The 25,699-nt window shown below is 65.8% G+C and overlaps 1 protein-coding gene across 2 annotated transcripts; it reads right to left on the bottom strand.

The window, feature by feature from the left end:
- Window positions 1–8,448: 8,448 nt before the first annotated feature.
- TSC22D3 (TSC22 domain family member 3) lies at window positions 8,449–25,154 on the bottom strand. 2 transcript variants are annotated; one of them, XM_086470619.1, is made up of 3 exons: window positions 24,832–25,154; window positions 10,327–10,378; window positions 8,449–9,734 (listed from the first exon to the last, which is right to left on the bottom strand). In XM_086470619.1, the coding sequence occupies exons 1-3, from the start codon at window positions 25,152–25,154 to the stop codon at window positions 9,489–9,491; spliced, it is 621 nt and encodes a 206-aa protein (XP_086326745.1). In that variant the 3' UTR covers window positions 8,449–9,488. The 2 variants fall into 2 exon arrangements, with proteins under 2 accessions (XP_086326745.1, XP_086326746.1); XM_086470620.1 differs by lacking the exon at window positions 24,832–25,154 and adding an exon at window positions 10,603–10,767.
- Between the last annotated feature and the right edge of the window lie 545 nt (window positions 25,155–25,699).

The following is a 25,699-nucleotide window of genomic DNA, read 5'->3' as shown; positions in this document are numbered from 1 at the left end:
GAGGGCCAGGGGCAGCTGAAGGGCTCCAGCAAGCACAGACAGTCCTGCCTGCGTTGCCCAGGCTTGAGCATCCTCATGAGGCTTCTCCCGAAAGTGTAGGGCAGCAGCGGCCGTTCAGGCAGCAGAAGCGGCGTGGCTGGGGGCAGGTGGTGATGCTTGTGCTTGTTTGCTGCTTAAAAATGAGACGAGGCTGATGTTTCACACTTCGGAGCACTGGGATGCTCCTGGCAGGTCAGGAGCTCCATCTCATGCATCTGGGATCTCTCAGACAGGAGGTTTATCAGTGTTTGGCTCAAAGGTGGCCAAGGACTATCTTTGACCTTGCAGTGCATCTTCTGCTGTAGGCACGAAAGAGCTATCAAAACAACTGAGGGGAGACTACAGGCGGGTTCAGGGGGAAGTTTCTCCAGAGGCGGAGGGGAAAGGCTGTAAATGTCGTGCTGCTTTGCACTGGTGCAAGTACAAGCAGAGCCCACACACCCTCCAGGAGGACAGCAGCTTCTCACAGACCATCTCTTGACACCTCCGAGCCTTGGGTGCTCCTGGTGCTTGCTGCAATGAGCAGGACTGACAGGCCTTTCGCCTGGGGACCCCTTCTCCGAAACGCCAGGGAGGTTCCGCCGCAAAAACCAAAGACCAAAAGCCATGGTACGGACTCCAGCTTGTGATCCCACAGCCCAGCGAGTCCCACAGCCTGGGAGAACTCCTGATTCGGAGCCAACCCTTAACCCCGCCGGGGTTACAGCCACTGGCTTCAGCAGGCAGAGCCCAGGCAGCGGCTGACGGCTTCGCCCACGGCACGGGCTGGAGGAGGGCTCAGACAACACAAACATGCTCCAACGCCGCGCTGCATCGCCAGCCAGCTCCAGGGCCCCTTATCTCTGCTTGCACAGCAGCGGCCCATGACCCCGCTGGCTGCAGGGGAGGCTGCTCCCTGGAGGTGCTATGCAGCCCCGACCTCGTCCCCTTTGCAGGGTCCCCTCTGCCCAGTTTGGGGCAGGAGCCCTGGGGGGGGGGGGGGGCCTTGGGTGGACACTGCCTGCACAGGGGCTGATCAGGTGCGATGGGGTGGGGGTGTCAGGGCATGGAGACTCCCTCTACCTGCCCATGCTTGGGGGGCAGAGCGAGTCCCTTCCCGAGAGACACAGGGGATGGGGCTGCACTGCGAGCACCGCCGGGAGGCAGCTGGTTTTTGTGCTGTCCCCCACCTTAAGGTGCAAAGGAGGGAAGCCCCACATCCCCCTTCCTTCTTCAGCCAGGGCACCCACTCTGCTAGTGGAAGAATTCCCTGGAGGCTCCATGGGGTGGGGTGGGAAAGGGGAGATCAGGAGCCCTGGGTGGTCCTAGCCCAGCCTCGTGGCAGCAGGGTTGGGGTTAGAAGCAGCTTTCCAGGGTGGCTGCTCAAGTGAGGGGGTGGGTCCAGGGGTCTCTTCCCCTTCTCAGGGGCCATTCCTGCCAGACAGGGCCCTGGACATCCAGTGTACGTGAGCCGGGCAGCTATTTCCTCGTGATGAGGGCTGATGATAGGAGAGGCAATTCACAGCAGACGATCAGCTGCCTGACCTCGCCAGGGTTTACTGGCACCTTTGCCCCTGCCTCCGGGTCCCTGAACAGGATGGGGGTCATGGACCAGCCATGGCACAGAGCTGCCCGCCACACCAGGAGCCAGCCCCAAGCAAAGGCTGAGTCGCGGCTGTTCCCCAGAGCCAGGGGCTGCCGGGGAAGGGGTGGAAGTGGCCGCGAGTTCGCCAGGGTGATACCAGGGCAGAGGGAGTGGGGTGTTCCCTGCGCCCACATTCCTCTCCTTGTATGGTACCCAGCGGCCGTGGGTGCCCTCCTCCCCGCCACGCCTGCCACGGCAAACACGCACGTCATGCAGGCGGCGACAGCAGCGGCACTGCTGTGCCACCGCCTCTGCAGGGGTGAGCATCTCCTCCAGGAGCAGAGGGGGCCGTTCCACCGTGGTGATGGGGCACTGGCTTTGCAGGGGCAGAGAGGAGGGTCGGGGTCCTCTGGGGTGTCTCGCCTGTCCCACCGCAGCAGCTCACCCTTGGGTGGCGAGGCGGTGGCATGGCCTCACATGCCACCAGCTGTGTCAGCAAAGGGCTGTTGCAGGAGCTGGCACCCTGCCCCGGCCGGGGCTGTTTGTGTTTGTTCGGGGATGTCGTGCTTGATCCGTTCTGTCCCAGTGGCTCTTGGGCAACCTCTCTCCTGGGTAATCATTGACAAGGTCAGGAAGGCTGGCAGGACCTTCAACACTGTCCAGGGAAACCGAGTGCTGAGCTCAGGGGAAATTTCCATGGCAGTGTTTGGGGACGGTATAAACCTGGCACAGAGCTGCCCCCGTGTCACCCATACCAAGGTCAGCGGCTACCTGCCTGCCCCCTCCCCGGGCACGGCCCATAGTGGGTGTGGGGTGGCAGTGGGACGTGGAGGGACAGGGAGAGGTCAGCCTTCCCCAGGGCGCAGATCAAGCGGGGTCCCTCTGCTCTGCCCCTGGGCTGCTTTTCCAGCTTGCCTGGGCAGTGGGGACAGTGTCAGAGCCAGGCTGTGGCAGCCCCCGGGGGCATTCGTGGGACAAGCCGAGCCACTCATCCTCGGGAGCCTCTGTGCCCTTTCTGAGACAGAGACAACCCCTCCGTGACTTGTGTCCTCTTGTAAGCCCCAGCAAAGTCCTCCCAGAGCCTGGATGCCTGGATTTCCCACACTGATTTTCCCGGGGATTATGCTGTTTCTAACGATCAATTAAAGCAAATTGGCCAGGTCCCCCAGGCCCCTAAATCCTGGCTAATCCCTGGCACCTTCTTTAACTCCCATTGCTCATTCATTATGTGGCAGTCCCCTGGGTGGAAGTGTTTACTCCAAATGTGGCTCTTCCTACACGAAAGCCTTCCGGGTCCCTGGGTTGTTTGTCTGTGTTCGAGAACTTTCTGTTTCTAATTGATTTGTTTGTTCTGGTGCTGTTTGCACTGAAAGAATCTCGTTTTCTTGGCAGGAATGAGGAAGTTCACTTTCTTGGGAACATTTTACTGCTTAGCAGCCTCCTTATCGCTTCTAATAGATCCCATTAATCTTGCGGAGCAGTCACGCTGGCTCTGGCAAGGACAGGCAGGAGGAATCTCAGGTTGTTTGTCTGTCTTGTGCCCTCTTTTCACCCTCCCGCGTGACCCAGCTGGTTTCCACCTTCCTCAGCTCCTCTTGTCATCAATGCTGCCATTCGACATCATCTCCCACTTGTCTTTAACTCAACACTCACACGCCATCTCCTTCCCTCTCCTCTCCTGCTGTTCCCTGAGCTCAGCTCCCTGGGGCTGTTCAGCCTCGTTCCTACCTGGGAAGCTGAACTCCTTTTGCAGCTGTGCAACAGCAGCTCCCACCACCGTCCCAGCCCTGGGGGGTGTCTATCCAGAGGATCATCCCAGCACACCATGGGGACAGAGCTGTGGCTCTCCAAGAGCTGAGCCATAGCAGACTGCGGGCAGATGGCTCCTCTCTGGGCTCCCCTTTCTCCAGCTGGCTGGGGATGAAAGTGCTGCCAGCTCCCCTGTGCCACATGCAGGGACCTTAAGGGACAGCTGGACCCAGCGATTCGACAGACCGTAGCATTTGACCAAGCTGAGGACACGTCTGCAGCCCAAAAGCCACAAACCATGCAGGCTCATGGGAAAGCTCATCCTGAGGTCCACAAGGGTGCAGGGAGGACATCTGAGGGTGGAGAGGAGGAGCTGGCTGGGGTAGAGACACCCTGCCTGCTCCCTTCTGGTGTCCCCAGCAGTCCCTGGGGAGGCAGGGACAGGTGCCGTGCCGAGGGCAGGCGGTGGTGGTGGTGTCTCAGCCAGGTGCGTGGTGCACCCTGCCTGCCCGGCGTGCCGCGGCTGCTTGTGGTCTCGCTGCCAGGCGACTGCCCGCTGTTTGTTTCACTTCCTGACACCGGCAAACGCCTGTGGCTGGGTGTCAGGGCAGGGCACTGGGGACCACAAACTGCCGGGGAACATGGTGTACCCACCCGAGCGCCCCTGCCCGTGGCCTCCACACCAGCACTGAGCCCCGTCCCCGCGGCACGCAGCCCCTGCCCTCCGCGGCAGGCTGGGGTCTGGCTCTGGCAGGTCTCCATCCCGTCGGGGCTGTGGGGGTGACAGGGGGTGGGAGAGCACCTGGGAGGGGGAAATAGCCCCATGATCTGCCAGGGGGCTGAAAATGCTGGCAGGGCTGGAGGTCGGCACTGCTGGGTCCCATCCCAGCACCGTGCGGGAGGACGCAGGTCTGGGCTGGTTCCCCGTGGTGGTGGTGTGGTACACGCTGGCACGGCAGCGGCTTCTCCGCAAGGACGGCCTGTGCCGTTACGGGAGGCGCTGCCTGTGTCCCACAGGTGCCAGTGCCCGTGGGCAGGCAGAGCTGGTGAAGGGCACGGCTGTGGCATGCCGGCAGTGGGCAGGCTTGCCAGCAGCTCTGCCAGAGCCTGGTCCTGGCACGTATGTGCTGGAAATGGCTCCTTTCCCCTCCGGCTGGCCTCAGCCCAGGGCCTGATCCCGACTGCCACGTGGCCCCTGCAGCCCCATCCCCAGCTGGGGACTACCTGTAGGAGCACTGGGGTCTCGGCCTGGCCCTGCCCTGGAGAAACCCCCTTCCCAGGGGACATGAAAAGCTGCAGAGGGGAAACTGAGGCACGGCAGGAGGGCGGGTTACTGCTGAGCTGCAGGGAAGGATGAGCTGGACCAGGACTCCCAGCTCTGAGCATCTTCCCAACCCTCAGCACCCGTCCGGGCCCAGGTGCAGCCCCAAATGGGGGGTAGTCCCCCATCTCACCCCCACCTGCCCTGCTGCAGGCAGAGCCCAGGCAGCCCTTGTGCACCGAGCTACCGCTTGCCCAGGCCCAGCAGTCACCGCTCGCACTGCTCCCCATTTCGTCGCCCGGCTTGCCCTTCCCAAAGGGTCCTCGGGCCTGCGAGCGGTCGCAAGCAGCCCGTGGTGGGCTCACCCCAGCCTGGGCGGAGGTGTGGGCTGATCAGGATCAACGGGGGGGAACTGGGCTGCGAGGGCTGTGTGGAAAATCCCAGGCACTCATCTATCTGCGAGGCTCCCGCGGGGCTGGGCCGGGCTGGGACACGGCGTTCGAGGAGCAGGGAGGGACGCTTGCGCAAGGCCGACTGCGTTGGCTGCGGCCGAGCCTTCGAGACGGGCTCCCGCCATGTGGAGCCCAGCGAGGTGCAGCAGGGAGAGAGCAGGAACATGCAGAGCTGGGGGGGGGGGGTGGGGGTGGTGTGTGTCTCCCCACATACACCTGACCCTTGGGTGGACCTCCAAACCCTTCTGCTCTCCCCGTGCCGCTCCAGACCTCCTCCCAGGCAGATGCTTGCCCTCCACATGCCGCACAGAGCTCAGCTACGCTTGCGCTCCCTGTCTCTGCTGCACAAAGTCCCCCAGCCCCTTTTCTCCATCATGCCCCTGAGCTGAGGCGGCCTCCTGGGGCCCTGGAAGCTCAGCCTGCCCCAGCAGGGTGGGAGGAGGGACACACGCATCCTCATCCCATCTGCCTTTCTTTCCCCTTCGCCCTTCCATCCCCGCCTCATCGCCATCCCCATCCCATCTCACCCCCACTGCCATCCGCATCCTGCCTGCATCCCTGCCCCATTCCAGCCCCCACCCCATCACATCCCTTCTCCATTCCTGCCCTATCCCATCTCCATCTCCATTCCACCCCCATCCTCACCCTCAACTCCACTCCCACCTCGGACGTGCCCTGGCCCAAGGATAAGGGGGGAGTGGGTGCACAGCCCCCCTCCTCCCAGGGCCGCATTTGCACCCCGGTGGAGGGCGGGGGGGGGCGGCAGCACCCGCCCGGCCGCGAAAGCACCGCTCTGCGCGGCAGCAGCGGCTTCTTTTTTGGTGTATGTTTTGTTTTCATTTTTGTTTTTTTGTTTTTTCCAAATCGTCCGTTTCTTAGAAACCTCCTGCTGCGGCGCTTAACCCTTGCGGCGTCGCCGAGCTGCGGGGGGGGGGCAGCGATGGCCGCGGCGCAGCCTTAACCCTGCTCTGCCCGGACCGGCGCTGTCACCCACCCGGGTGCGGCGAACGGGGGGAACTGGGGTCGCCCCCCGCCGTGCCCCTCGGCCCTGCCCACCCCGCCCTGCTGTGGCCCCTCTCGCAGGGCTGGGTGCCCCATCACCCCCGCTGCACCGGGGGGTCCCCGCTCCCGGCCCAGGGGCTGGCGCGGGGGGGGGGGGGGGGGGGGTAGGAGCCGGGGGGCGCAGTGCCCGCGGGGATGGGGGTTTGGGTACCGCTTCCTTGGGGCCTGCGGCACAGCGCCAGGGGACACTGTGTCCAGCAGGAACGGGCCTGGGACGAGCGTTTCCAAGCCCTTTCCGCGGCCTGGGAAGGCATAGAGTGTCTCTGGGTGACGCGGGGGTGTCGGCAGACCTCCTCCAGCCCCCACCCAGGGGTGTCGGCAGACCTCCTCCAGCCCCCGGCTGCAGCAGGAGCAGGGAGCATCCCGGGGGTGGGGGGCGGCAGCCCCTTTTCCTCGGCCGCTGCACCCACAGAGTGGCTGGGTGCTCAGCCCGGGGGCTCCTCTCCTCCCCTCCTGCACCCAGGAGAGCCCGGGGACGCGGCCAGGGCTGGGCTCGGCCTAGCTCAGCGCTGCGGTGGCATCTGCCAGCTGCAGGGAGGGGTTTCGGGGGGGGGCTGCTCTGTGCCATTGGCTGGCACTTGTCACACCACGCTGCGGGGACAGGAAAAGGCTCTGCCCAGCCGCGGGAGGAAGGCTGATGTGGAGCGAGGGGTTTGGGGAGGGTGGGTTTTGCTGAGAGTGGTTGCAATGAGCGGGGTCTGCCTGGGTGCCGCTGTCTGTCCCCCCGGCACAAAGGGGGCTGTGGGGCATCCCCAGGCCACGGAGAGGGGACAGAGGATGGGGAGAGGTGGTGAACAGGGCTCCAGGCTCCCAACGCCGTCGCTGCATCCCTCGAAAGCGGCTGGGGTGTGGGGTGCAGCAAGGCCGGATGGGGTACAGCACTCATCCCTGCAGCCCCAACCCTCCCCAGCTGCAGCGGTGCAGAAGGATGGGTGGACAACTTCCCAGCAGCTGGGAGCCCAGTAGCACCCCAAACACATCCAGCCTCCGACTGCCCTGGGGAACAGCCCTTCCTGGAGAAGCTGTCCCACCCAAGAGACTGGCAGCACTGGGGGTGCACTGCATGTGTGCCCCCCACCTGGCTGCAGGGCCTGTGCGTGCAAGGGATGCATATATACGTGCTACAGGGGTGCCTGAACCCATTTGCACACACGTGCACACAGCAGGGACAGCAACCACACACGCGGCACTCGCACGCCCAAGGCGCACACTGAGCCCTTGCACTAGAGCGTGTGCAAGGCTGCGGTTGGGTCCCAACCCCGGGACAGACAAGACAGGGAGGGGACTGTCACCCCATCACGGTTTCAAGCCCCTGTGGCCTGTGTTTTGTTGTTTACCCAGCGTTTCCAGGGAGCCAACGGTCCTCAGCTCCCTGGCTCTGCCGTGACTCACCCTCAGGCTGGGGCTGAGTCGCCCTCACTACACCACAGACCTGAAGCAGTGCAAAGCAGCATGACCACCTACCAGCTACCCTGGGCCACTACCCTTTGCCGGGCTGGGGATGTCATCAGCTAGCGGAGGAGTCATGCCCAGGGTATGAACCCCCAGGCAACGATGCTGCACCTAGCTTCAAACACCCTGCCAGCCTGGGGCTCTGCTCACACACCTCCTGGCAATCCTGGTACCCACTGGCCTTTCTTTAGCCCTCACCCAAATGTCACAGTCACTCAGCATCCCCAGAGACAGAGGTTTGGGGTCTTTTTTTTTTTTCCCCCTCTCCCACCTACCCCATGTGTTTGAACCCATGGCTGGTTGTACCCTAGGATGGGGTTGTGGCACCCCCAGCCCCGTTCAGTGCAGCTGACCCACCCTTTGACCCTGACACCGTGTTTCAAGGCGGTTCAAGAAACAGATCGATGATGTCTGTGAGAAGCCCAACAAAAACACCAGAGGAAGAGCAGTGCTGGGCTGGGGGTGCATACAGCTCTGCAGAGCCTTCTCCCTGCTTGTCCTCCCCAGCCTGCCCTGCACACACCCCTGGTCACAGGCGCAACACTGAGGACAAAGACCTGTAGCTTCAGGGCACCTTTCCCTACTGCTCGCCCACCCCCAGGGAAGGGGGTGCCTCCTCATGTCTCCAAAATACCATCCTGGCCCAAACAGGTTCACCACGGGGGGACTGACCCCCCTCAAAGTGGGGAGCTGCCAGGTTTCCCAAGCTGGCGAACAGCACCAGCCCAGACCCCAGCAGGTCTGCAGCACAGCATCCTCACCAGTCCCATTCCAGCAAGCCCCAGTCACTTCCCCAGTGTCCCAGGCTGCCCCGCCCCCCTCCAACACCTCCCCCTTCCCAGGCAGAGACACACAGCTTGGGGCACATGTTTATATAAAAAGTAGAGTTTATTGCCATTTCTACCTAGATTTACACAACTGTGTCACCGCTTCTGACGTCAAAAGGGACGTCCCGTCACTTCCCAGAGAGCTGGCCAGGGAAGGTGGGGAGCCCAGCAGCACGGGCCGGCTCCCCCCAACCCGGCGGGCTGGAGCACAGCCCCTGTCACGGCTCTGCCCAGTGGTCGGTCCAGGTCCTTCCAGCGCTGCTGCATGGCTCTGTCATGGTGGATGCCAGAGAGGGGTGAACCCATCCCCTCCTTTGTGCCACTCGCAGCGCTGGCCACCCAGTTACAGCTGCTCGCCATTCCAGTCTCGCCACGGATCCCCGAGCTGTAGAGATGGGCACGGCTGGCCCAGAGCAGGGCACCCCACAGCCTCATGGGCACCGCTCGTGCACGTGTTTATACATAGGTACAGCTACAGAAGATGCCCAAACTAATAAAACAAGCTTTTTCTCCTTGTAATCCCCACACTGATGTGCGTACAGCCATGCACTATGCCACAACTGCCACCACGGGTGCTGCTCAGTCAGGTTTGGGTTCCAGCATGCTCCTGGGTGGCTGGCGGGACCCATCTGCATTGCTCACTAAACAACGGTCTTCCTCCAACGTCAGGCTTTGCCAGAAAGAGACACCCCCCCTGCACAGTGCAGCAAAGGCACGGGACTCGGCGTGCGCTCCTTCCAACCGTGGATTCCCATGAAGTGCCCAAGGCTGCCCAGCGCTGCCAGGGTGTTGCGGACGCCCAGGTTTCGGCAGAGCCCGGGACGGGCAGGCCACGGCTTTACTCCGGGCACACGGCGGGCGGTTGGATGGAGAGGGGTCAGCTGCCCGCGTCTCCCTCGCAGAACAGCATCCTCGTGCAGGAGACGGCCGCTGGCTCTGCTGGCTGGCCAGGCTTGCCCGGGGGGCACGGCTCAGCGCCGGGGTCTGGCAGTCCTTCGTGTGAGATGAAGGCGGAAACGATTTTGCAGGAGATTAAGTAGAAAGAGTTCTGTGGCTCTGCCCACCCCGAGGACAGAGCCACCTTACACCGCAGAGGCCCCGGAGTGCTGGGCCGGGGCAGCCGCCCCAGGGCTCTGCTCCTCAGGGCACAGGACCTCCGCGGGGAGCCGGGACTGGAACTTCTCCAGCTGCTCCGGGCTGGCGAGGGTCTTCAGGAGGCTGTTTTCACGCTCCAGCTGCGAGTTTTTCTCCAATAGTTCTTTAATTTGCTCCTTCAGGACCTCCACCTCCTCCCGCACCGCGTACATCAGGTGATTTTTCACAAGATCCTGCAAAAAGCCATCAAAGAGACCGATCACTCACGGGTACGCCCTGGGGGCTGCTCCCACCCTGCCCCGCCAAGCTCGGTCCCCAGTGGCTCACCAAGTGCCGCCAAGGCTTCTCCCAAAGGCTGACCCTCCCCAGCCCACCCCCGGCACCCCGGCCAGGGCTCGGTGCTCACCCAGTGCAGCCCCCCCCCGGCAGCACCCACAGCATCCCTCAGCTCCCCCACCTCCCAGGTCCCGCTGCCTCCAGAGGCACTCTCCAGCATCCCCCCCCCGGCCTCTCGGGGGTCTGGCAGGCTGCAGCTCCCTGTCACCCTGGGGACCGGGCCTGGTCCCCCGAACCCCACGCCCGGAGGGTCCTCCCCAGGTCCCCCCGCAGGCTCCCTGCGCACTGCGGTGCTGCCGGAGCCAACGGGCTGGGCCGGCCGCGGCGGGCGGACAAAGGGGCTGCTCTGCCCCGCCACGGGCTGGGGAGCGGGGACCCCCCCCGGGCAGAGCACTCACCCGGGGAGGGGGGTCACCCCCAAGCAAGAGCACCGGGGGGGGGGGGGTGGCGGGTCAGGGAGCAAGGTGGGCGGGGGGCAATGCGGCTCACCATCGCCTGCTCGATCTTGTTGTCGATGGCCACCACGCTGGCTCCGGAGGCGCTGCAAGAGAGCGGAGAGGCACGGCGTGAGCAGCGAGCCCTGAGCACCCCTTCCCCAGGGATCCGGGCACCGGGACACCCCCCACTCCAGGCTGCAACGCACCGGGGCTCCCCCTTCCCCGGGGATCCGGGCACCGGTGTCTCCCCCCCTCCCCTCAACAATGCACCCGCCCCCCCCCCCCCCAGCAGGGGCAACGCAGCGGGCTCTCCCGGGGCTGCCCCTACCTGTTGTCGAGCTTCACGGAGACCACGTCCCCCCCGAGCAAGGAGGAGAAAAAGGAGATGGAGAAGTTGTGGAGCTGGTAGACAGCCACCTCCATGGGGGACTGGTACATGCCGGTGCTCATGGCTATGGCTGCAGAGAGCGGCGCAAGCACACGAACCGGAGCAGGACGCACTGCGGCTCCCCCCCCGGCCGCCTCCGCTTATATCGGCGGTGTCCGCCCCGTCGGGCGGTGCCAGCGCGACCGGGCCCGCCCGCCGCCCCACAGCGCCGCGCCCGGGACTGCCCCGGCCCCTGATACGGCACCCGTACCCCCCGGCACTGCACCCGTACATGGCCCCCCTGCACCCCGGCACTGCACCCCTGCACGGCCCCCCTGCACCCCGGTACGGCACTCCTACCCCCTGGCACTGCACCCCTGCACCCCACTGCCGCACCTCTGCGCCTCCCGGCTGCACCCCAGCACAGCACGGCCCCTTCCCAGTGCAAGACCTCTGCCCCCCAGCACTGTGCCCCCCCGCAACTCTGCACACCTCATCTGTACACCCACTCTTGCACCCCTCGTCTTCTGCAACTGGAGTCCTGGCACCCCATCCGTCCCTGGCACCCCCCAACACCCACCCCTCCACCCCACATTCCTCCGCAGCCCACCCGCTCAGCACCCCCTTCCTGTGCTCCCCACGTATAATCGGGAGGGGGCCGCAGCTTCGGGGGGGACCTGCTTGGGGGGCCGGGAAAAGGAGGAACCCCGCTTTGCATCTGCGGGGTGCACGCCTGCAGGGGTGGGTGGGGGGGCAGAAGGGGAAGGGGCGGCCTCGGGCGTGCGATGCAAAACCGGGGGGGGCAAAACAGAGACGGGAGCGGAAAAAAAACGCGGGCGCGAAAAACAAACACCGGAGTGCAGAGCCGAACCGGACTGCCAAACAACAACGGAGGTGAGAAACAAAACCGGCGTGCAAAACAAACCCGGGGTACAGAACAAACCCGGGGTACAAAACAAACAAACCCCGCGGTGCAAAACAAGCCCGCGGCCGCCGGCGGCCCCGCCCCGCCCTTGCATAACGCTCCGGCGGGCGGGGGGGCGCCGCCCCGCGGCCAGGGTCCGCACTGCAGCGGGGCCCGGTCCGGCCCGGGGCCGCCCCCGCGCTGCGATGCGGGGCTGCTGGGGGGTGCCCAGCCGGGGGCCGGGGGGGGGGGTGTGGTGGCGCCGAGCGGCGTCCCCGCCTGTGCACACGCGTGTGCAAGCACCGGGGTCACGCCAGGTCCGCCGCCGCACCCGCGGAGCCGCACGCACCGTGGGGTTTTCTCTGGGGGGAGGAGGAGGCCAACCCCCCCCAAACGCGCCTAGCAAAACTGGGGGGGTGGCGTTGCCCCCCTTCCCCCCGTGATGCTCCCCCTGCACTCAGCCGCCCGCCCTGGGCCGCCCTGTCAGCCCCGGGGCTTATCTCTGCCCTCTGGACCCGGACCTGGACCCCGACCTGGACCCGGACCTGCACCCGGACCTGGTGGGACTTTGCTCAGCGCCGGGCGGTCACCCCACTGCTGCTGGTAGCCCCGGGGGGCTCGTCCTTGGCAAGCCAGGGCAGGGGCTGATGCTGAGCGAGACCCTGCAAGAGAGCCCCCGTCACAGCGCTGCATCCAGAAAGCCAAGCCTCGGTGCTGGCAGGGGCATATGCACCCCCGAGGCGCTGCAGAGGACCCCAAATCCCCTGATCCGGCGGGTGCTGAAGGTGCCCGGCACCTGGCTGGTGGGTGCCAGCACGGGGAGCAGCCCGAGGAGCAGCTGGCGGGTGTGCTGCTGTACCCCATCCTCAGGGAAAGGGCTGAGGGTGGGCAGAGTGTTATTTTCCTGTCAGAAAGGGAAACCGAGGCACGGTGCAGCATGGCTGCTGCTTAGAGAAACGCCCTGCCAGCTTGCCCCCCAGAAAATCGCATCCCCACCTCCCAGGGCAGGACAAGGATCCGATGTCCCGAGCAGTGAAGGACACGGGCGCCCTGCGTGGGACACTGCTGCCTGTGAACCGCGGCTGGGCAGGCGCAGGTGCCCCCAGGCACATGGGTTTGATGTGGGGATGCAGGAAAGCATCTTCTCCTCCCCGGTGGGGGGATTGCGCATGGGAGGGGTGTTCTCCCCAGGGGGGCACGTGTGGGACCCATTCGTCCCTCCATCTGCTGGGAGCGGGGGGGTTGATGCACATCACCCCGTGCCAGCACCAGCCTGGCCTGTGCAAAGCCATGGGCAGGGGTGCTGGTGCTGCAGAGAGTGGGCAGGGGCTTGTGTCCCCCCCAGCCCTTGGGGCTGGCACGCGTCCCCCCACCCTGCCCACAGCCAGGCCCTACTCACCAGTCCCTCCTCCTGAAGAGGCTCGGGGAGTATGGCGGCTGAAAGGCCATGCCGGCCCCTGCGGCCCCGCTCCGGCCCCTCTGCTCCCCGGCGGCAGCCCAGCGCCCCTCTGCTCCCCGGCTCTGCCCGCGGCCACGTCCCCCCGGCCTGCCGGGTGGCAGGGACAGCCTGGGTGCCGGCCGCATCCCGGGGCCACGGGCACGGGGTAAACACGCCGGGCGGATGACCTCAGCCACGCTCAATCGTCCCTTTCAGGGGCCAGCGGGCCAGCGTGCCACCCTGAGCCGCGGGGAGCGGGCGCTGCCCCCCTCCGCGGGCAGATGAAAGGCACTCTGTGTGCGCTTGTCCCCAGGGTGGCTGGCGGTGGGCAGGGTGGCAGCCCCCGGGACACGGGGCACAGCTCTGTCCCCTTGGCTGGGACAAGCCCGGGCCACCCACACTGGGGTCCCGTGACTCAGTTTCCCATCGCAGCTTGGGGAAGGTGCCCATCTCGCTGCAGAGAGGGCAGGAGAGAAGGGGAGAGGCATTTTCTCTCTCACCGTTGGGTGCATCGCTGGTTGTGCCACCTTCTGTCTCCTGCAGAGAGGCAGGCGGCAGCAGGGACATAGGGGCTGTTTCCCCACCTCCCCATCTCCCATCCTACAGCACCCCAGACATGGCCTGGCACCCTTCCCAAAGGAAAGTCCTAAATTGTGAGTGCCAGGGACCAAGGGCTCCAGACTGGAGCCTGGCTCGTGGTCCTTGCCCCGTGGCTCTGGGGTCCTGGCCCTGCCCAGCCCCTTCCCAGCACAGTCCTCGAGCACCAGGGGCTGGGGAAAAGCCAGAGACTTCTGCGGCTTTTGGAGCGAAGTGGGGAAGCGCAGCAGCGTAGCGCTTCGGGAGGAAATCGCTTCAGCTCTGCCACATCCAGTATTTTTCCCATGGAGCTGGGACTATTGCAAAAATAAACAAAAGTGAGTTGCTGCCTTCCCTGCTGCCCCTCCTGGGGTCGTTCCCAGCCCTGCACAGCCCTGACCATGGCCATCACTGCTTGGGGCACAGGCTCCCCGGCTGTGAGGCTGGGAAGGATGCTGCCCTCCTCCATGAGCCCCCCGGGGGAGGGATGCTTTTTAGGGATGAAAGTGCAGAAAGCTCTGCTTTCCCTTTCTTTCCGCTCACTTAATCCATCAGAAGCCCCACGGCAGCCTGCTCGGCGGGGGCTGCCTCCTCCCCCTGGCACAGGGATGCCACCCACACCCCTGCAGCCCCTCGCCCGCACACCCACTTGGGGGACGTGGCTTCTGCTGCAGATGCCCCTGGACGTGGCGCTGGGCGCACACAAACACGGGCACACCTTGCGACCCATGCATACACGCAGGCGCACACGTGCAAGTCCTGCATGCACACGCACGTGCTCGCCCTGCACAGGCGGGCACACCCACGCAGACACGCCCACACCCCTCGCATGCACGTGTGCCTTTGCCAAACTGCCTGCGCCCCGCACGCAGGCGCACACTCTGCATGCACACGCACACTCATGCATCCTGCACACACACACACGTGCACACGCATGCACTTGTGCACGCACACCCCACAAACACACCCTCCCGCGCGCGTGCCCATGCGTCCTGCACGTGCAGTGCCGATAGCTCCCCCACGCCACGCTGCCCTGACTCACGGCTGATGCGGATGCACACCCGTGCACGCACACGTGGTGTCGGTGGTGCGGTGCGGGGGCAGCTCAGCTGTCCCCCTCTGCAGGGTCTGGCACCCCCAGCCACGGGGCAGCCCCGCTGCAGCCCAACGGGCATCTCAGAGGTGGGAGCAGCAGCTCCCAGCTCTCTGCCAGACCCCCGGGTTGTGCTCTGGCTCTCCCCAGGGATCTGTGCAGGAGCCCCTGGAGGCTGTCCAAACGCCTCCCACGGCAGCAGAGTCCTGCGTGGGGCTCCAGCTGCGCCCCGAGCGGCAGGGGGCCCTTTCCCAGCCCCCCGCGGCCCCAGCAGTCGGCCTTGCCGGGCTGCTGGCCCCACTCCAGCAGGGCTGCTGGGATCCGCGTCCTCTCCCACTGCCCCGCTCCTGCTCCTCCGGGGTCTGGCAGCAGTAGAGCAGGGTGGGCAACTTCCCCTGTGCTCTCCCTAAAGAGCAGGGGGCCACGGACTTGCTGCTGCCCTACAGCACCAGAGGCCATGGTGATGGGCGCCTTGGAGCAGGCTGGGCGAGAGGGACCAGTGGTACGAGCTATGTCCCTGAGGCAGCGGCACGGCAGCTCTTGCCTTGTGTGCAGCTATGGGAGGTTCATCAGGCAGGGCCCCGGCTCGTGCCTGTGGTTATTTTGGGAACAATAACGGCAGCCGCGATACAGTGTAATTGTGACACTAATTGTGACACTAATTGTTGTGCTCTCTGGGGGAAAAAGCCCTGTGGCTGTCACCGAGCAGCTAGGAGAGGTGGTGACACCAGCCATTTGCTGGTGTCACCCCCAGCGATGGCCCGGCAGGATACCCCACAGTCGCGAGCAACCCCTCAGCCAGCCCACACAGCCTGTGCCCCACCTTGCGAGATGCCAGCCCCGATCGCTGGGTGACATTTAGTGATGACCCCCTCCTCTGCAACGGGATGAGGAGGCATGAACGCAGCTGGGCTGCAGCCCCCGCAGGGTTAAGCCTGGCTGGAGCAAGGGATGACAGGGAGCGGATGATGGGATCATCTCTCTTGCCTCCTGGCACCCCACACCCGCACTGTGTTGTGGGTCAGGGGACATGGCCCCGTCCCCACGGCCCCAGGGACGAGGTGTGCTACTGCACTGAGCCTCCTGCGGTGCCCCACGCTGCGGGATGCCCTTGCCCCGTCAGCTGCTGGTGGGAGCTGGAGGAATGGCCAGTGCCGCAGGAGCAGCCCTGGCTCCTCAGCCTCTGCTCTCTCCCAGCTCCAGGCCGTTCTTGCTGCTCTGTGGCAGCGTTCCTGGCTTGCTCTCTCCCAAGGACTCAGTTCAATGGGAGGAAGGCCCTTCAAGGGTCCGAGGCGTGGGAAATGTTTATTGCCTGGCCTCGGAGACACTGCAGAGCAGCACGGGAAAGGCGCAGAGCCAAAGCTGCCCAGGCTGCTCTGCGGAGCCAGATCTCCAGCTCAAAGGGTCAGAGCACAGGGGGAGAGGAAAAGCCACGGCTGCAAACACGCAGCTAAGAAAACTCTGCCTTTCACAGCCTGAAATCCTGCAGCCGTGGCTGTGCCGGCCAAGGGGAGTGGGGATGCCAGCGCCAGGGCCAGCTGTGCCCTGCAGGAGCTGAAGGAGGGGTGCTCGGGGACATCAGTGATGGCCGGGGCTTGTTGGAGCCCATGGTGGGAAGAGCTGGGTGTGGGACAGCTCTGTGGAGCCCCCAGTCTTGCCCTGCAGCCCTATCCTGGTGCTGGGGAGGCAGAGGCAATGCCAGGGGCTGCCCACAGGCAAGCAGGCAGCTGTGTCATCTGCTGTCCCAGGCGGGCGTCCCACTCCCTGTGTCCCAAACTGCGCCTGTCGGCTCCGCAGGCTGCTGTGCCAGCCACGAGGGCTTCAGGCCTGGAGCTGCCAGGGCACACCAGTTGGTCACCTCTTGGTTTCCTCATCCCGAAGACGTCCTGGCCAAGCTGTTTACTGCAGACTGGGCACTACCCGTGACTCAGCCGGTGCCTTCCAGGGGCTGCGCGGGACCCGTGGCAGCCCCATGCGACCAGGAGCCCTCTGCCATGAGGACCTGGTTCATGCCCACCAGAGCCTTGGAGGGCTCATCAGTCCCTCAGCCTAGGGCATGTGCTGCTCCAGAGCAGAGGGCAACCCCTCCTGGGTACGCCTGTAGGTGCCCAGGCCCGTACACAAGCCCCTGCCTGCAGAGCCGGTGCCGCTGGCCTTGCTAGACCCAGTCCCAGCCCCAGGGGTAGGGGACAGCAGAGCAACCAGGAGAGCTGCGCAGGGCAGTCACGGCCTTTGCAACACTGGGGAAGCCCAGGGAGGGTTTGCAATCGGGGAAGGCTGACGGGGAACCTGTCCTGCCCTCCCTTTGCCGCTGATAGCGGCAGGGTGAGCTCCCGTGGGCGGCGGGCAGGGCACAGGGCTAACCCCCGTGCCGGGCAGCGGGGCACGGGCAGGATTGCGGCGCGGGGACTCCTCCAACCTGTTGGGCTGGAGGCGGCGTGGGGCGGGAGGAGGGAGCCCTGGCAGGCTCCCATGTCCAGCTGTTGGGCTGCCTGCTTCCTCTGATAAAGGTACTTGGCTGTACTCCCAGTTCTGTGTTTTCTGGCGTGCGAGCGCACACCCCGGAGCCGGCCTGCTGAGAGCTGCAATTTTTCTTTCTCTAACTTTGTCACCGGCCCCCCTTCTTCCTCCTGTGCCCCCCACCCAGTGCGGTGTGAGGAGGGGAGGTCAGAGACGACCCGGCTGTGGCAGAGCCCTGCCCGCGATGCCGTACATAGGGAGCCCCCAAATCTTCCCAGGCTTCCCCAGGCATGCTGGGGTAGGAGGGGAAGAGGAAAAAGGGCTGATCTGCTTATTACCAGCCCTGGACCACGAGCCCAGCCTCCCGCCTAGCCGGCGTTTGTCGACATCAGCCCCACGCTGCTGCTGCCGGCGCGGCTGCCAGGGGCCGTGCAGCAAAGCTCACCGCCCCGCTGCTGCCCTGCTCGCACCCAGCCCCTGCAGGGTCCCACAACCGCGGCATGCCGGGGGGAAGGTGTCAGGCATGGCACAGCCCAGCAAAAAACCCCGTGGGGTTCCCTCTAGCATCGTGCCTGGCTGCAGAAGCGGGGAGCACGGCCAGCCCCCAGCCATGCTCCCTGCCTCCCATAGGTCAGGGATGCCCAGCCCCAGGGAGGACGGGCAGACTGAACCCTCAGCAGAGTTTTCAGCCACAAATCTGTCCGCAGAGCAAGCATTTCACACCCACGGGCCCTGTGGGGTGGAGTCCCATAACTGAACTCCGTGTCACCACCTCCCTTGGTTAGCCATGCCCTGCCCCGCAGGTCTCCTGGCAGCCCAGGCTGTGAACGTCAGATCTGTCCTTGTTTCATAGCCCACCGTACCATCCCAGCTGGATCATCCCCAGATCCTGGCTGCCCTTTTCTGGTCTGGTTTCAGGCAACCGGGGACAGAGTGCAGGCGGCCGTGATGCTGAAGGGACCCCCAAAGCACAGGGGCCATGCAGTGCCCTCGGACCACAAAGCACACAGTGGGCAGGGGGCTGCCAGCCTGGGCTCTGCCCTCACCAAGCCCCTTGCTGGCGCAGGGGCGGCTTTTCTGGAGATCCCCAGCCCGAGAGAGGAGCCCCAAGGCAGGGGTTCATCTGCCAAGAGAAATCCCAGGCCACTTTGCAGGCGGGAGCGGGCGCTCCGGAGCCACGCTTGGCTCTGGCAGCTGCTGCCCTGCGGCGTGCGGGAGCGCCCGGCTCGCTAATTGGAAGGCAGCTCGTTATATAATGAGAGGACAGAGGGTGGGGAGCTGCAAGAGAGCAGCGCCTCAGCACCCTGCACAACCGAAAGCTGCTTTTCCAGCCCAGACTAACCCACCGTCAAGGAAACCCTCGAATCCTTCACTTTCCCCTTCCAAAGGTGCCTGAGCTTCGCGCTCTCCTGCCTGGCCCGACAGGGATGCTCGGGGGGAGCCCCAGCAGCCCCTCAACGTCCCTTCCCCGGGTCTGGCTGGCTGGACCTGGCGGGGGGGGTGCGAAGCTCAGCCAGACACAAGCCGGTGGGGGTCAGGAGCTGCAGAGGAGCCGAGCTCTGCCGGCGTGTGAGCCAGCCGCCTGGCAGGAGGTCAGGCAAGGACGCGCGCTGGGGCTGCACCGTCTCAGCAGAGCCGGTTATTAATACCCCGCCTGGCCTTTGCGAAGAATCCCGGGCATTTTGAACCAGGGACGCTTCGTTAAAACCCTTCCCTCGCTGACATTTCAGAACAATAACAACACGAAAGACAATAAGCTGCTGGCAGGACGCGTACCTGCGGCGCTGCCGTGGCTCTCTGTGTGCCTGGCCTCGGCTGCCAGCCGTCACCTGGCTTGTGCCAGCCCTTGGGGACGACCTAACACTGTCCCCTGCCTCCAAACCACCTGGAGCAGTCCTGCTCAGTGTCACAGCGGGATCGCTGGGGTGGTTTCAGTCGGGGCTGTGGGGATGTCTTGTCCTGCCCCGTGGCACCAGCCACCCCGCTGCCTGCCCGGGCAGGGCGGCCATCCCCAGGGGTCGCAAGCAGGGGCAGCGAGGACTGGATCACCCCCTAACCCCAGGGCCAGGGGTCCAGCAGGGGCCCAGGGCTTCTGCTCCACCACTGCAGTCCTTCTGCAGCAAAAGCCCCCATATATCTATATATATATTTATGTCTGTATGTATGACTCTAAGCACCCAGACAGAGGATTACAAACTCCTGTCCTGAAGCCAGCAATGTGCGGCACCTAGATAAATATAACTCAGAGCTCATGGGCAAAGCGTGGCCTCGGGACAGGTTGCAGCCTTAACGCCTCCCCAGCCTCACCCCCCTGCTGCACACCCCGGGGTATCCTCTGCCCTCTGCAATCGGGGTCTCTCCCTTCCCAAGGGCAGGACCCGCCCGGCCCCTCTCTCCCCTCGGCAGCCACCTCACGCTGCATGCACATACGCCGCGGTCACGTCCCCTGTGCGCAAACGCAGCTGCCAGGCTCTGCCCACAAGTGCCCTGAACCCCTCTGTCACAGTGCTCCCCCAAAGTACAGGGTTGGCTTTAACCCCCTCTGTGCTGGGAGGTAGCCGGGGAGGTGGTGTCAGGTGCCAGCACAGAGGAGCACACCGGGGCACGGCGTGCCTGCAACAGCATTGCCCACAGCACCCACGTCTGCGTCGTGCGCCCGGTGGGAGCTGAGATGCTGTCTGGGCTGTAAAGGGCTTCCCCTGTGAGCCAGCCCCAGCCCCAACTCAAAGCTGAGCTCTGCAGTACCAGCCCCAGCACCATCCAGGATCGGGCCACGTGTCACCAGGGAAGGGGGAAGCACGATGCTGGAAGTGGGGGTGGGCGTGATGCTGGGACCAGGGCAGAGCCCTGTAGTCTGCTCCAGCTCCAATCTCTTCCACACCTAAAGTTCAAAGCTTGAAATAAACCCTGGCCAGCATTTTCCCCAGGGGCTGTGCCACCCGTCCCTGCCTGCCCTTGGGACACCTACACCCTGTGTGCTCGGAGCCGGGCGCGTGCCCTGGCAGACAGGCAGCTCCTGAGCACCCGCGGCAGGCTGGGGCCACGGCTTTCTGTGCACCCGGTGCTGGCATCACTGGAGGCTGCTCAGCTGTGCCAGGCCCCCTTGGCCGCAGCCTTGGGGCCAGGGGCAAGTGGTTTCATCCGGAGGGGCTGAGCAGGGCTCTCCCTGTGCTCCAGGGCGTGTTGGGGAATGTCCTTGTGGACGGAGCTGGATCTTGCAGAAGCGGGCAGGGTGGGCACAGTGCACGGTGGTGCTGCCACCAGCCCTGCTGAGCCTGTGCTGTGGCTGAGCCTGGTGCTGCTGAGCTTCCCTGGCCAGGAGCCCTTGCAAGCCTGGCCCATGGGGACATCACTTGGAAGCCTGCTGGGTCATGGGGCGGGGGTCCCAGGGTGGCAGGACACCCGTGATGGAAACCAGGGCAGGCACAGCAGACTGCCTGCCTGGCATCTTCCAGGCGCTGTGAGGATTTGGGCACGCCAAGGTCAGCTACTCCCCGGAGCCAAGGCTCTTGCTGCTAAAGCGAAAGCTCCCCAGCATCTCGCCCGTCGGCAGGGCTCAGCAAACCATGCTGCAAGACACGGGTCAGGCCACGTGCAGCTCCGTCCCACGAGAGCAAAGCAAACAAATACCCGGTGCACGGGTCCCGAGCGGGAAGGGTGGCCGTCCCAGCCCCCTCCTGGGGCAGACCTGCCCCGCGGGGCCGGGGAGGGCAGAGCGGCCAGCGGGACGGCTCTCCGGTCTCACACCCACACCTCTCTCACGCTCACACGTGCTCCCACGCCCGGCCCCTCTCCCCATCAATGCCTCCTTGTTGCTCTGGCCCACTCGGCCAGCAGGAATGCGCTCCCTGGCCCTGCCGCCCCGGGATGCCCTTTACGCCCTGGCTCCATCTCCTCCTCCTGCATCGCTGCCGCAAAGTGACACCCGACGGACGGGAACAAGTGGTGCCATGTCACAGATGCCACCCTGACACCGCTGCCTGGGCAGCTCTTGCTCGCCGGCCTGACCTTATGGTGGGAAAGGTGGTGCTGCCCAGTTTCTCCCGCCCTGATTCATCCTTCCCCCAGCCTCTCGGTGCAGCGCAGCACTCCCCTGCCTCCCTGCAATTCCCTTGGCTGGCCCAGGGCGCAGGGCAAGGTGGTCCCCAGCCCCTTTTGCGGCTCAGACCAAAAGGTGGGTCATTGCCCACCCGGTTTGGCGGAGCAGCAGGTCCCGCAGTGCCCAGAGAGGGTCTGGCTGGGCAGAGATATCCCCTTGCTGCCCAGAGCAGGACGGGGCACAGGCTGGCCAGGCTGCTGGATCTTATCTGGGAGAGGCTGGGCAAGGAGAGCTGGCACGGGCTGGTCGATGTGGGCGAGCAGGTTGGCACATATCTCCTCTCCCCACCCCAGAGCCAGGCGGGGCCCTGTTTGAATCACACGCCAGTACGCACCCGGGAGGGTGCTGCTCTCCCCTCGCAGCGCTGACCCCTTCCCACGCCACCGGCGCCCCTCGGCCCCCTGGCCCTGGGAAAGGTGCCACGCGGTCACGGGGCTGCTCTCCCCGGCCCACGCTCGGTCAGGCTCGCGCCTGGGTCTTGGATGCGCAATCTCGGGGAAATGCTGGCATTGCGGAGGGGTGGCAGAGACCTTTCTGCCCACCACGCTGGCACGTGTTGGGAGGAGGTGTGTTGCCCAGCCAGCGTGGCGGTAGCTGGCCTCCCTGTACCTGGTGTTTCTGTGCAAGCCTGGACCCTTGGCACTGCCGAGGTCTCCCTGGAGAGCAGCTCACGATGCCCCATGTGAGGGCATGGAGGGGAGAAGCTCTTTCTGAAGAGGATCCCACGTGCTCCCTGAGCAGGAGGGTTTCCTGCAGGAGCATCAGCCCTGTAGGCAATTGGTCTGGAGCATCCCTACCCTGGGCACCCCTCACAGCATCGCTGCGGTGAGCAAAGAGCATGGAGAGCCTGGCAGGGACCACCCAGCCGGGGGGAAACCCCAGAGACAGGCTGGAAATGCTGAATATGGGTTGTCCAAGACTCCCAGCACTAGACCCCCAAGACCCCCCCCCCCCCCCCACACACACCCCCCAAAACCCCCAGGGCTTCATCCAGCATGGGCTGAACTGTTTCCAGCAGCTCCAAAGCCAGACCTGGACTCCAGATGCAGCTGCTTGGTCCTCCTGTGCTGTGCTGGACTTCGGCCACACATGAGCGTGTGCATCCACGAGACTTCCCCCTCCTCCCGTGCCAGTGTAGGAGCACATCAGGTAAAGCAAGGGGCACAAACCTGCTCGGGTTCCCTGGTGCCAGCAGCAAGGGTGCCCTTATCAGGTGTGTTATCGGGGTGTTACTCTGGCACCCACAATGCCCCGCTTTGTATGCTATCACCTTTTGGGTATCTTGGCTCATTCCCCAGGAGGAGAAAGTTCAGGCTGGAGCAAAACAACAGCAAACACAGGTGTGGGCACACCTGCCTCAGTGCCCGGGGCCGTGCCCCCCAGCTCCCACACTCTGTGCCACCCAGGGGCGAAGGGGGATGACCCAAGCAGTCTCCAGACCAGGCTGGCATGCAGGGTGCCTGGAAGCAGGGTGTGACGGAGGGACACGACAGCTTCGCACCAAGCTATGGCACAGCCTGTCATAAAAGAGGATGCCCAGAGCTTCTCGGGACACAACACACACCAGGGCACAGGGCCAGGCTTGGGCACTGCAGCAAGGGGCACCAATGGTGAGAAACCTGAGTCCCCTGGCACCTCTGCTCACTCCCTACCTCAGCAGAGCTCACTGATGCTCGCCAGGAACACCGTGGGTCGCGCTCCAGCAGGGACAAGTTCGAAAGCAGCAAGCCGTGCCCACACCGCCTGCCTCTCGCCCACGGGCACGGTCACCACCTCCGCGGACGAGCAGCCCGGATGCTTGGCTGCGACACCCAGCCCCAGCAGCCCGCGCTGGGGACGGTGTCTCGCTTCCCGTCTCCACCCGTGATGCCAGCTGGCTGCAGCCTCCTGGAGCGAAGGGAAATCTCTCGCTCCTGTTTTCCTCCCGGTTGGGTGGGTTCGCTGCTCGCTGCGCAGCCAGGAGCCCGGGCCTGGTGCCGGGTGCCTTGGCGAGCCTCCCAGCTCCTCCTTTCCCACCTGAGCGGCAGCTCGGCGTTATGTAAGGGCAGGAAGAGCCTCCGAAGGGGCGGCCTGCTCAGCGTGGGGCGCTGGCTGGGGCAAGGAGGCGTGCGGGCACCGCCCGGGGGGCTCGCACGCGTGGGGCAGCCACGTGTGAGCCCACCCGCCTCCCCGCGACGGGAGCAAAGGGTGGCTCGCCCGCTGCACGCAGCCCAGGAGCACGCTGCAGGTGCATGGGCGCGCAGGGAGGGCAGAGGATGGCGAGGTGTCTGCAGACCTGGGGGTGCTGCTGCGTGCCCCACCTGCACGGCACCCCACCCACGGCAGGGGGAACAAGCCCCACGGCCGCCTCCTGCGCTGCCGGCCATGCAGGTGCCTGCCACACATGCACCCGTGGGCCGCATGTCCCCTCAGCCCTGGGAGGGGGGATGCGTCCCACCTGCTGAAGCCACAGGCAGCTCCGGGTGCTTCCACCCTGCGGCACCCTCTGGTTCAGCTCGGCTTTGGAGAGCCCCAGGCCTGCCAGCCCACGGCACAGGCTGCTCCCCACTGTCTCACCAGCCCCCCAGGGTGGTGGGCCCCTGGGCCAGCCCCATGGCAGAGCTGGAGGTGTCAGTGCAGGACCTGACACAGCTCTGTCCCCTCCCTGCCCTCAGGGGCCCCCTCATCAGGGCTGGGGACCCTGCGGGGTGGCAGCCCTGGGACCCCCCTGTTCAGCCTCCTCTGCTCGTAGTGCGGGAGCAGGGGAGCAGGGAGGGACCCCACTGTCTTCCCCAGCCTCGGCGGGGCAAAGCCCGGCCCTCTGGTGAGTGGATGCGCCCAACCCCGAGCATGTCCCGCTGCTTGGGCGCAGGCAGCCCTGTCCCAGAGCAGCCTGCTCTGAGCCGAGAGGCAGCAGCTCGGTCAGGGGCAGAGTCACTTTCCAGGGACGGAAATACCACCCGGGCCAAATCTGTCTCCGCTCGATTTACTCCAGGGAGAGACAGGGAAGCTGCTGAAAGATCAGGACCTGGCAGTAGGACTCTCGGGCTCCCTACCCTGTTTCTCACTAACTCTGAAGGTGGCTTTCGAGGCAGCACAGCTGTTTCCCAAGTGACAAGCTGCCCCTCTGCACGCAGGACGAAGAGGACGATGCCCGTTTGACACTGGACACTGTCCGTGCCCCTGCAGGCAATGACTGTGCGGACAAGAGGTAGTCAGGGGGATGAGCACCGAGTCCAGGGGCCAAGGCACACAGCTGGAGGCTGTTGTCACTGCCTGGACAGACACAGGTCACCAACAGAGGAACCCCGCTGGCAGAGCCACTCCGACCTGCACCCAGGGACCGGGCTGGCACCACCCATGGCGGGCAGACTGGGCTCCCTGCCACGCACGGCTGCTCACGCTTCTCCCCACCTAGAAACCCCCAAGGCTGACACCCTACCCGGCCCCAGGGTCCTATGGGTCCCCCTGCCCCAGGGTCCTACGGGTCCCCCTGGCCCTGCCAGCCCGGGGGGCTGCAGGCCCCACGTCTCGCCCCCACACTGCCGGCTGCCAGCTCCCGAGTGCCCGGCCAGCCCGGGTCCGGCTCCAGGGGTATCCCGCACACGGGCAGCCCCTCGGCATCCGCGGGCGACACCCACCTGTGGAAGAGCAGGAGGATGGAGAGCAGGGTCTGGTCGATGTTCCTGTTGCAGATGCCCTGGTTGAAGAGGTAGCAGGGGTCCCGCACGACGGGCTCCAGCGAGTCCTGGCGCATGATGGAGCTCAGCTTGTCGGTGTTGAGGTTCTTGCGGACCAGCTGCTCCTGCAGCTGCCGGAAGCTGCTGACGGTGGGGCTGCCCAGGTTGTTGTTCTCGCCCCCGGCCCCCTCCTCCAGCCCGCTCCGGTTGGCCAAGTCCAGGCAGCAGCTGCAGCAGTCCAGCCCCACGGGCGACCGGCACTCCTCCGCGGGCGACGAGGACATCCCGGGATCCCCCCGCGCGTTGCCACGGCGGCGCAACCGGCGCCGCTCCCGGGGCGGCGGAGGGCGAGCGGCGGCAGGACGCGCTCGGCTCCGAGCGCCGCGCCCGCCCGCCGGCCCCGGCCCCGGCCCCGGCCCCGGCTCCGCCGCCCGCCCCGCCCGGCCGCCCGCCCGGCTCCGCCGCGCCGATTGGTAACGGCGGCCCCGAGCGCACGGGCCGCCCGCCGCCGCACCCCGCCCCGCCGCCCCCCCCCCCCCCCCCCCCCCGCCGGGCACCCGCCCCCCGCCCGGTACTGCCCCCGGCAGCCCGGCACGCCCGGCGCGGCGCTTTCTGCCCCCTCCCCGGCAGCCCCCAGCCCTCCGCGGGGGGCGCGGGTCCCCCCGACCCCGGCGGCTGGAGGCGGCTCGGGAGAGGGTGGCCGGGGGTGGCCGGGGGCCCCGGTGCTCCCGGCCCCGGCGCGGACTCCCTGCCCCGCTCTGTGCCTCCGGTGGGGGGGGGGGGGGGCGGCGGAGGGGCTCAGGGGGGCTGGAGCGGCATCGACCCCTGA

Source organism: Leptosomus discolor, chromosome 9 (assembly GCF_034619465.1).
Source record: "Leptosomus discolor isolate bLepDis1 chromosome 9, bLepDis1.hap2, whole genome shotgun sequence".
Lineage (NCBI taxonomy): Eukaryota > Metazoa > Chordata > Aves > Leptosomiformes > Leptosomidae > Leptosomus > Leptosomus discolor.
Note: the sequence above shows the minus strand (reverse complement) of the source record. Positions and strands in the feature narration are given on the sequence as shown.